The sequence below is a fragment of the Xyrauchen texanus genome, chromosome 15 (genome assembly GCF_025860055.1).
Source record: "Xyrauchen texanus isolate HMW12.3.18 chromosome 15, RBS_HiC_50CHRs, whole genome shotgun sequence".
NCBI classification, from domain to species: Eukaryota; Metazoa; Chordata; class Actinopteri; order Cypriniformes; family Catostomidae; genus Xyrauchen; species Xyrauchen texanus.
The window spans coordinates 21903321-21915379 of NC_068290.1; the positions used below are offsets into that span (position 1 = coordinate 21903321).

At 38.5% G+C, this 12059-nt stretch overlaps 1 protein-coding gene across 1 annotated transcript; it reads right to left on the bottom strand.

Annotated features, from left to right (window-relative positions):
- On the bottom strand, positions 1-11437 carry LOC127655653 (zinc finger protein 91-like). The gene is made up of 2 exons (XM_052143562.1): positions 11040-11437; positions 1-4278 (listed from the first exon to the last, which is right to left on the bottom strand). The coding sequence occupies exons 1-2, from the start codon at positions 11401-11403 to the stop codon at positions 11-13; spliced, it is 4632 nt and encodes a 1543-aa protein (XP_051999522.1). The 5' UTR covers positions 11404-11437; the 3' UTR covers positions 1-10.
- Between the last annotated feature and the right edge of the window lie 622 nt (positions 11438-12059).

Genomic DNA, 12059 nt, shown 5'->3' on the forward strand with positions numbered 1-12059 from the left:
CATCCAAGTTTTAGAACTCTCCACGTGCATGTTTAATATAATGTTGATGCAGTTCCGTTTCCTTTTTAAAGGAAATTCCACACTCAATGCATGTCAGGTTTTCATCACTACTTCCCTGGGACACTAATTTACTGCCTTCTACCTCTTTATCACCCATGCCCTCATTAGGGTAATCAACAAGATCTCTGACATCACTATTTGTCTGTGGAGACAGAGAACAATGGTATGATTCCTCAGTTTGGTGAACAACTTTGTGCTGCTGCAACGCTTGTTGTGACAAAAACGTTGTATCACAATGCTGACATATATGACTGTTAGGTTGTGGATTTGTGAGGCCTACAGGCTGCTTGACTATGGATGTGGATGTTTGCAATAAAGCCTGCAGTTTGTCTGAGGGCCCAGGAGGCATGGAAGCATTGAGTCTGTATCGCAGTTCAGTTGGGAGACGCCGGCGTACTTCATCGTGCCATGCAAGATGCTGCTGTAGCTGGCTTTCAGTCCAGTATCCACGGCAGCAAAGAGCACAACAGTGTGGTCGGGTCTTTGCCACTTCTTTATGTGCATTTAACTTCTCCTCACTAGGAAAAGCTTTTGCACATTTATCACATTTGAAAATACATTTGGTAGAGAGTTCTACATTTTGACTGTGCTGTGCTGGTTCCTCTTCCATAAATGGTTTAAGGTCTCTGTTATTGGCCCTGCAAAACCTTTTATGATTCTGAATGGCCCATTCAGAAGCAAAGGGCTTATGACATGCAGAGCAATTAACAACATTTGGGTGCTCTTCAGGAGATGCAGTGGGCTGTCCTTCAACCTTAAGGTGTTTCTGCCATATATGTGCACGAAGACCACGTAAATTCAAGAATCTCTTAGCACACTGAGAGCACTGGTGGTATTGCACATTGTTTTTTTCTTGTTTGGTGATATCCATTATGGGTGTATAAGGTTGTTTGATAGGTGGACCTGACTCCTCGGTAGGCAGTATGTCTGACTGTGGCTTCCCAGTCTTGGCCTGCTTGCTGTGATGGTTTTCAAAGTGAGTTGTTAAAAGAGACCCACTTGAGAAAGACATTTGACAATCTGGACATGTAAAAATGCCATCTGATTCAGCAGTTTCAACTTCTCCCTCTTTTTGGAGTTGATTCTTCATGGGTGGATGATGTTTCTGATGCCGGCGAAGAACACAAAGGTAAAAGAATCCTTTCCCACATAAATTGCATAAATAAGGTCCACCATCCACACTTTTCACAGTTCTTGAGCATTTCTTATAGCTCTTTGACAGAAATCTGGCAAATATTTTGTCCCTGTGCCACCGCATATGTGTGCCAAGAGCTGAATTTAGGCTAAAATATCTTCCACATTCTTTACACATAAAAGGAGTTTTTGCCAAATGCTTCTCTGGTTTCATTTTGACAACCTTCGGCCGATTTGCCTGTTCAGCTCTCAACTTTCTTTTAGATACATAACCTATGCGATGAATTCGCTTATGAAAATTAAGAGCCCCAATTACTGAAAAGCTTCTGCTACAGTCCTGACATTTGTATTTCAAACCAGAATCTAAACGTGGTTTCTGTTCATTTGTAGAATGTGTTGAATGGGAAGTGTCACATACTAATATATCTTCAACGTCTTGGGAGGATGCATCTTGCTCCTTTATAACCATTTTCTCAGTTTTTTGTGTATATTTCACATTGTCCTTTGGTTTTGAACAGTACTTCTGATGATTTTGTAGCTCTGACTCATATGTGAAATCAGCTTGGCATGTCCGGCATTGGGAACTTGGTGGCAAATTAGAGGATTCTGTCACAGGAAGGCCCGTCTCAAAACCATGGCTTTTCATGTGAAACTGGAGGGCCATGGCACGTGAGAAAACTTTTCCACAGTCAGGACATTGGTACGAGTTCTTTTTCAATTGTTCAACTTGATGGTCAAAAGATTTGACAGGGGGTTGGCGATCATGGGAAAGCTGATGCTTAAGAAAACAAGCTAGCATGTGGTATGATTTGCCACATACCGCACATTTATGTTTCTTTTTTGAATCAGAGGGTGTTCTGAACACAGGATGTTCTTTTTTCTGACCACCCCTTCGACCCCTTTTCTTACGTTTTATGTGAACATTCTCAGGGTCTAATGTAGCTCCAGGCCTTGTCGCCTCGACATTTGCGCACGGTGAGTGGTTTTGCTTGTGATGATAGTAAGCACCTAAAGACCAAAAACTTTTACTACATTTTTTACAGTGATGAACCTTTGGGCCCAAAAGCGACTTGGTTGGATTGAAATGCTTTGTCATTTCATCTTTATCATTGTTATAGCGGAGTTTGCTGCCATTGCAACCCTTTCGATGGTAGTACAGACCCCTTGTGGTTGTATAGCTCCGGTCACATTGCAAGCACACAAAGGGCTTTTTTGAGTGATTCTGTTGGTGAGAATGCAAAGCAGATAGTCGAGAAAAACACATTCCACACTCCTCGCATTTAATATTGTTCTTCTGCAAATTTGCAACCTGGAATGAAATAGACTTGTATGGTACTTTGTTCTCATGTTTTTGCAAGTGAAAGTAAGAAGCACTCTTGGAATCACTTTTATGGCCACAAACCTCGCATTGTATAAGTGCCTTATTAGTCGGTGTCAATATTTGACAGCTCTGCCTCTCATCAAAATTTTTCTCCATGTCTTCTCTGTGCAAATGCAAGTGATGACGCAAGGTCAAAGCCGTTGCAAACGTTTGTTCACAATGTGGACAATTATACTCGATAGGCTCTTCAGGTTGGCTTTTGCTCATTATTTTTGCATTTATTAATCCTTCATCATTTAAATGCTCATAATCAATCTGTACAATTTTGACATCAACCTCTGGATTCACCTGCAGTGAGGAGGTGGATTCAGCTGTCAGACTCGAGCTGTAGACCAAGTCATCTTTTTCCTCTTGATCTGATTCACACACTAACTCCAAATCAGGATTTTGATCCTGTGGGAGACTAATACTGCTCTTATAATCATCTGATGCTGTGATGCGGATAACTTCATAATCCATATCCATTACCTCTGGCTCTTCTACTGTGTTGTGTGTGTCACTGCAGTTAAAATCTCTCTCTTGAACTTGAGTGTGAGAGATGTTCTGAGAGTACATTGTGGGGACAAAAGCAACATCATCCATGTCTCGGGCATTCCCGTATTTTTTTACTGTTTGCGTAGCAGCACTTGATTTAGAGTCCTTCTCCATGATGTCACGAAAAACATCCGTATGACAGAGCTGATGTGATTGCAGAGCAGATGCTCGTGAAAACCGACGTCCACAATCCTGACATTCAAAAGCCTTCTTCTTCAGCTGATAAACTTCATTAAGGAATGATTTTGCCGCCAGCTCTTCACTGTGAGCTAATCGCTGGTGCTTATTGTAGAACGTGAGTAAGGTGAACCCCTTGCCACACTCTTTACATTTATATGGCTGGCCATTGGACACCTGTTGTGCTCGTCTTTTATGCCAACGCTGATGGCACAACAGAGCCATAGAGCTAACAAAGGTCTTCCCACATTCAGTACACTCAAATGGATGTTTAATTTCCTCCTTTACCTTTCCATCTGAACAGCTGGTTGAAAATCTCTGGTGTGTCGCAAGACCAGCCAAGGAGCGATAAGATTTGCCACAAAAGCACTGAATAATCTTTTGCTGATGATTCTCAGTGTGGTCAGAGCTTGTGCCATTGTCTTCAGTCGGACCTGCAGCTTCATTTAATGTCAGAGACTTCTCAGTTTCACAGGTTTTGGATTTTACCAGCTTAACCTCATGGCAACGGCGGTGTGCATCAAGAGCTGAAGCTCGAGAATAACTGCGTCCACAAATGGGACACTGAAATGATTTTTTCTTTAGATGGGCAAGCTGATGAAAAACTGACTTTGAGGCCTGTTTATGAGAACGCTGATGGTTGAGACACTGACCAACAGATGCAAAAGCTTTACCACAATCCTTGCACTCGAAAAGCTTCTGTTTTACCACACCCGGTTCCAAGCCAGCATTTATCCCCTGTTTAATCCCTTGATTACGGTGCTTAAGTTGATGGGCAAAAAACTCTTTTGAGCTTGAAAACTTTTCTCCACAAAGAGCACAGAACAATGTTTTATGGCCTCCATCTGTTGACACAAGCAGGTCATCCCACTGTGAATCCATGTCCAGGCAGACTATGGGACCATCATGGATATGCTCGCTACGATGCTCTAGGTAAGCCTCCTTGTCTCCAAAGGCCTCACTGCAATCCTCACACCGAAATGGCAAATCCCCTAATTACAGAAAGGGGAAAATGAGAGGTCAGGGCGAAACTAAAAATGCATAGAGCCCAAAAAAAATAAAAGCAAATAAATAGAAAAAAAAATATATATATATATATATTATATATATATATATATATATATATATATATATAAAAAACATGAATTTCACTCCTTGGATTGCCCACTGACAGACTGAAAGCCCTTCCAAAATTTGTTTAAAAAGTTGGTTAAAGTGTGTGTATTATTCTTGGTCACAACTGTAATTAGTGGGAAACTACAGTCCAAATTGATCAGTTAAAAATGTATCAGTTCTTAATAAAACAAATAAAGTAACATTATTTAAAATAATTTTACTGACAGGCAAATGTGGTGGAAAAGAAACCGATAAACCAAGAATAAATGCTTACTTAAATGTTATTTATTTTAAAATGTACATTATTGTAACAATACTTTGAAATCTTCAATTTTATAATGGGACTCAATCAGTTGCCTATTCAAAATCTGGCTCTGAATTTTTGACCAGTTACATGTTAACTTGTCTTGCAAGCGTGATTTATATGAACCAGATCAATCTAATTAACAAATCAATGATAAATGATGGTGGTTTTACTTGCTTTCTTTTATGGAGCTTTGACACAGACATCATCTTTCAGAGGCACGGTACAATAAAATGGCTCCAATCACGTAAAAATGTTCACATGCAATCAAGACAAAATATGCATAACTCATTGAAGAACTTCAAAATAAATTTAATTCACAAATGTATCCGATGGAACTAAATGAGATGATATAATTTTGTCTCCTTTTGATTATTGCTGCCTCGATTTATTTACGAATGCGATGATTCTTCCCAATATTACATATTGTATGACTTCCTGGACATGCAAATCTGTTCTTAAGCCTGTTGAAACAGTGTACAAGCATGCTCTTAAGGTACCTGACAAAAAAAAATCAAATGGGTTTCATCACAATCATATTTTAATCAAGTATAATTTCTTGAGTTGGGAAAATTTTATTAAATTTGAGGCCTGTTGTTGACTTTTAAAATTCTAAATGGTCTTGCCCCACCCATATTTAAACTGTACATTTATAAAACTATAGGAAATGTAACTAGGGCTGGCGTTAGGGATGATTGTAAAATACCATTAAAATCAGTGTTTTTGGTCGGTTGCTTTTAGAGCAACCCATGTCTGGAATGGACTTTCAGCTGATTTTAAAGCTCTAACAAGTCATGCTGTTAAAAAAAAAAAAAAAAAAGTCTGGTAACCGTCAAACCAGAACTGCCAAAATGGTATTTAGTGTTAGTACTGTCTAAAAGATTTTATGTTTTTGAGTTTCATAATTTTTTATTGATTGGTTTAAACCATCTGGGAACCATCACCTTATCATGGTGGAGAGGTTTGTGTGTGCCCTTATGAAACTGAGGGCTGAGTTGTCTGGAGCCAGGTGCTCCTGGTAGGGTCTCAAATAAACATACAAATGGCTTACTTATACTTGTCTTTTCATAAAGCCTTTTCACACCAAACGTGACACGATTATGAGAGGCGAAGCCCAGATGAATTGCCCTTTCCCACAGAAAGCTAAATGAATGATCGTCGTTAGCACATTCACACCTGCAAAATAGATGGCGCTAATCAACAAGCAATTTTACCCAGACACGGCAGGTGGCTCAACACACGTTTGAGCTGGTCCGCCTTCCGCCCATCACGGGGTGAGAAGAAATAACCACTTGACAAGTTTTCAAAAACAAAGAAACAATTCAAGCAGATCGAAAAAAAAATAAAAATGCATCTCTCTACCAGCTGAAGCAGTGAAGACGAGGAGGAAGAAAACTTTTGAGACACTTCACAAACTATTTCAGTTCACCTGCTGGACAAGTTCACTAACAGTATTATCATATATACAGGTCCTTCTCAAAAAATTAGCATATTGTGATAAAGTTCATTATTTTCCATAATGTAATGATAAAAATTAAACTTTCATATATTTTAGATTCATTGCACACCAACTGAAATATTTCAGGTCTTTTATTGTTTTAATACTGATGATTTTGGCATACAGCTCATGAAAACCCAAAATTCCTATCTCAAAAAATTAGCATATCATGAAAAGGGTCTCTAAACGAGCTATTAACCTAATCATCTGAATCAACTAATTAACTCTAAACACCTGCAAAAGATTCCTGAGGCTTTTAAAAACTCCCAGCCTGTTTCATTACACAAAACCGCAATCATGGGTAAGACTGCCGACCTGACTGCTGTCCAGAAGGCCATCATTGACACCCTCAAGCAAGAGGGTAAGACACAGAAAGAAATTTCTGAACAAATAGGCTGTTCCCAGAGTGCTGTATCAAGGCACCTCAGTGGAAGTCTGTGGGAAGTAAAAAGTGTGGCAAAAAATGCTGCACAACGAGAAGAGGTGACCGGACCCTGAGGAAGATTGTGGAGAAGGACCGATTCCAGACCTTGGGGGACCTGCGGAAGCAGTGGACTGAGTCTGGAGTAGAAACATCCAGAGCCACCGTGCACAGGCGTGTGCAGGAAATGGGCTACAGGTGCCGCATTCCCCAGGTCAAACCACTTTTGAACCAGAAACAGCGGCAGAAGCGCCTGACCTGGGCTACAGAGAAGCAGCACTGGACTGTTGCTCAGTGGTCCAAAGTACTTTTTTCGGATGAAAGCAAATTTTGCATGTCATTCGAAATCAAGGTGCCAGAGTCTGGAGGAAGACTTGGGAGAAGGAATGATGGTCTGGGGTGCCATGTCAGCTGCTGGTGTTGGTCCACTGTGTTTTATCAAGGGCAGGGTCAATGCAGCTAGCTATCAGGAGATTTTGGAGCACTTCATGCTTCCATCTGCTGAAAAGCTTTATGGAGATGAAGATTTCATTTTTCAGCACGACCTGGCACCTGCTCACAGTGCCAAAACCACTGGTAAATGGTTTACTGACCATGGTATTACTGTGCTCAATTGGCCTGCCAACTCTCCTGACCTGAACCCCATAGAGAATCTGTGGGATATTGTGAAGAGAAAGTTGAGAGACGCAAGACCCAACACTCTGGATGAGCTTAAGGCCGCTATCGAAGCATCCTGGGCCTCCATAACACCTCAGCAGTGCCACAGGCTGATTGCCTCCATACCACGCCACGCCGCATTGAAGCAGTCATTTCTGCAAAAGGATTCCCGACCAAGTATTGAGTGCATAACTGAACATAATTATTTGAAGGTTGACTTTTTTTGTATTAAAAACACTTCTTTTATTGGTCGGATGAAATATGCTAATTTTTTGAGATAGGAATTTTGGGTTTTCATGAGCTGTATGCCAAAATCATCAGTATTAAAACAATAAAAGACCTGAAATATTTCAGTTGGTGTGCAATGAATCTAAAATATATGAAAGTTTAATTTTTATCATTACATTATGGAAAATAATGAACTTTATCACAATATGCAAATTTTTTGAGAAGGACCTGTACACAGTCTGAGGGGTGATTAGAAAGAAGTGTAAAAAAAAAATTTTACTGGTTAAAACATAACTTGGAACAATATAAATGATATGCAACACCAACGCATACTGTATATACTTATGTTAAGTACATTTGTTTAAAATAACTGATTAATACTGTATTTTATTACCATGTACATCTACTATTGTAAATTGTGCTTTAGAATAAATAGGTAAATATTATTTGCATGAAGTCCCCCAGTGAGCAAGCTGGTGATCTCACCCAACAAAACCTATCTTCAGTCTGACCCATTATTAGATATACAGTGCATCCTAAATGCAAATATTATTTACATATTTATTCTAAGGCACAGTTTACAATAAAGTCTTTTTAATCAAACCACACAATGACTGTTAGGCATTACAGCTTTTTCTTATTAAAGCATAATTTTCTGTAAAGCTGCTTTTAAATTATGTGTTGTGAAAAGCGCTATACAAATAAAAATGACTTACGGTATTGCTTGCACTCTTGGGGCATTTAAATGTGGTTTTTTATTTTTAATAAATTAGCAAAAATTTCAAACAAACTTCATGTTGTCATTATGGGGTATTGTTTGTAGAATTTTGAGGAAAATAATGAATGTAATAAATTTTGGAATAAGGCTGTAACATAACAAAATGTGGAAAAAGTGAAGCACTGTGAATACTAACCGGATGCACTGTACTTTAATACTGCTACCGACGGATGAGGCTCTTAACAAATATTAAAAATAGCACAGCAATAGCTATTTTGTTTTTGGTATTCAAAAGGCACACAGAATGGGATGCAAGTCACAGCAATAGTATTAATCTTATTAATATTTGCCGAAGAAAAAATCTTAAGATCACCAAAGTTGTTTAAAAAAGTGATACAAAAGGCAAATAAGCCACAATATATATTATATTAAAGATATAAGAGAACTAATTTAAGATTAAAAGCAAAGGCCAAACAATGCAGCAATATGGAATACATTGTGACGACAATCCATATAAGATCAGTTCATTTTTAAAGGGGATGCAAGGCAGTGATGCAGCAATATAATTTACATGCTAAAAGAACCCATAACAGAATTTCTCACTACTGGTTCAGGATTTCTTTCAAGAGTTACTTCAGCATTTAATGTCGGTGGTCAAAACAGCTTTCTGTGCTTTAGTGCTACCAGTTGTGCTGGTTCTGGTAACTGCAACCGCTTCTGACACGTGATCTAAAGCTTATATATTATTGGTCAGGGCATTTCTTTGCCAGGCAAAAAAAAAAAAAGACACCATAAAAAAATTGGTTAGCTTAGTAGCTGCACGATTCAGCACGAATGGCTCGTTAGGAATCTATTATTGTCAAAATGTTGATCGCCACGAAAAATCATGCCAAACATTTGTGCTTCGTGTGCAAAAGCCTTTAGGCTGTGATAGGTTTTATTTATACATTTTCATAACATATTACATTGAGAAGTAAAAAAAACACTAGACAGTTATCAACTTAATTCTTTTTGCCATTTTAAATGAGTTCTTGCATGAGTTTTATTATTATTTTAAATAAAAATTAATTTCCAATGCGCTCTAAATCCTCGATTTGAACTTGTGACTCCAGGGGTGGTAGTCAGCGTCTTAAAACCCTGATCTACCCAGGCCCCAATTGTTTAGAGATTTGAAGTTTTTATTTAGTTGAACAAAGCCTGGCATCTACAAGCAACATAGCTGGATTGCAATCTTAAAGGTGTACTCGTTTTTTTTTTTCTTATTAATAAAGTAACTCCTAAAGACATGAATTGTAATTTTGCAATATATATAGGAAATCATGACCGCTCAAATTAAAATGAAGACTCCAGTTATATCAGTAACCTTATAAAAGCTGTCTTATTCGGTCCGCACATGGGGGCTGCCAAATTAGAATTACATGACAAGCCAAATAGTACTCGCTTAATCTCAGTAACTGTCCTGTTATTTGACATCTTCACTCACTGATTAAAGTAATCATGGCTCACTGTAAGTACTACATTTCTACAATGACATCTGAAACTGAAAACTATTGATTTTAAATTATGCTGCATCCAAGCCGCTAGGTGTCAGTGGAAGTCCAAGATGACAAAGACAAAAGTTACTGAGTGCAACTTTAAAGGGATAGTTCACCCCAAAAAAAGAAAATTCTCTCATTATTTCCTCACCCTCATGCCATCCCAGATGTGCATGACTTTCTTCTGCTGAACACAAATGAAGAATCAGAAATACCTCTCAGCTCAGTAGGTCCATAAAATGCAAGTGAATGAAGAACAGAATTTTGAGTGTCCAAATAACATAAATCAGCATAAAAGTAATCCATACGACTCCAGTCGTTAAATTAGCTATATTATATGTGTGGGTGAGAAGCAGATCAATTCAAGTCCTTTTTTTACCATAAACCTCCACTTTCAATTTTACATTCTTCTTCTGTATTTTGCATTCTTCGTGCATATTGCCACCTACTGGTCGCAACCGGTGAAGGTGAAGATTTAAAGAAAAAACACATCTGTTTCACAACCACGCCTAATATATAGCTACAGACGACATGGATTGAATCACTGGAGTCATATAGATTACTTTTAGTCTGCCTTTATTTACTTTTTGGAGCTTCAAAGTTCTGGCCACCATTCACATGCATTGTATGGACCAACAGAGCTGAAATGTTCTTATGAAAATCTTTGTGTGCAGCAGAAGACAGACAGACATACACATATGTAATGGCAGGAGGGTGAATCAATTATTAGAATTTTCCTTTTTGGGTGAACCTTCATTTTGAGGTGGATCAGCTACCAAACTAATTGGCTGCTAAAATTAATGCACTGATTCAAAGGCACACATTTCTATATTTTGGTAGAAGGCTCCCAAAACCTTATATCAATCAACCCCACACCCTGAAATAATGAAAGAAGAACAGATAGCAGTCCAGTGTATAAAATAGAAATTACATATGGACATAAAACACTATTGTTGTTTTGCCATTCTTCATGACGACGCTTGCTTAAATAAATCACGCTGTTTTAGCACACATTGATAAACTTTAAATTTAAATTGATAAAATAAGGAACATAACTACCATTTTGATGATTAACAATTAAATGGTAACAAGACGTTGCCATAGTTATCTCTATGATCACAAAGATTCTCAAAACGTGTAAGTGGATCTAAATGTTAAGTGAATATGATATTGACTGCTCTGAATTCTATCTAGGGGTTCTAGTTAAAAGCTAACTAGAAGCTAGCGAGTAAAGCTAACTGATAAGTCGGTGCTGTCAACAAAAAAAGTTGCTTACCATCGGCACTTTCATCTCTCTCAGACGAGTCTCCTATACTGGTTGCCTTGTCATCCAAATCTCCTTCCCCGACTTCGACAAAATGTACAGGAACACATTCGTCTTCCTCCCCTAGTTCTAATTTAATGTCTACGCGTGGAACTGCAGCATTGGTTACAACAACTTCGGCGTGGTCCTTGGTTTTCAATACAGGGCCACTGGGACTCATTTCCAGTTCCCCGCCGCTGTTTTCATCGTTAAAGTCTTTGTATTTGCTCACTGGATCGACGCTTACATCCTGGACCCCACCTTTCTTATATTCAGAGGACAAACTTTCATTTTTCGATTGTAAACTACCCTCGTTTGCCGAATAAACAGCAGCCATTATTATGGCCTAAGCCAGTCAGGCTCTCCACGATAGGCACACGCTTTTCGCGGTAAAGGACAATGTTATTGTGGGGAGGAGCCGAACTTACGAATCCTACTATGGTGCAAGTTTGTCTCATGAATAATAATCACGCCAGACATTGGACAGTGGGCAGTTTCAAATCAATTGAGGAGATCAAATACAATTCTCCCTACATACAATTAAATAAAATGAACACAAATTTTGTCTTCTTAAAATGATTTCCTTTTCTATAATTATTTTAATTGCTTGCCTTTACAAAAGAAAAAATAAAAGAAAAGAAATGCAGGAATTTTCTGCAATTTTCATACAGGATTTTTGGATAATTTTCCTGTAGCAATCCTGCAGGAATATTATGAAGGAATGGACCATTTTCTGCAGGAATTCTATCCTGCAGGAATGGTCTTTCAGGTCATTAAAACATCTTTATTCCCTGCAGGAATATTGTGCAAGGAGATTTCAAATCCTTTTTAAACCTTACACATTGTGCAATTGTGCACATAGCTACAGGAGCTATTTGGGTTGTATCCTGCAGGATTTGATTTCCTCGTGGAGAATCAATACCATAAATAGTGCATTTTTACCAATGAGTGGAGTCACGTGACGGCATGCAAGGATCGGACGTGTGAATGGCG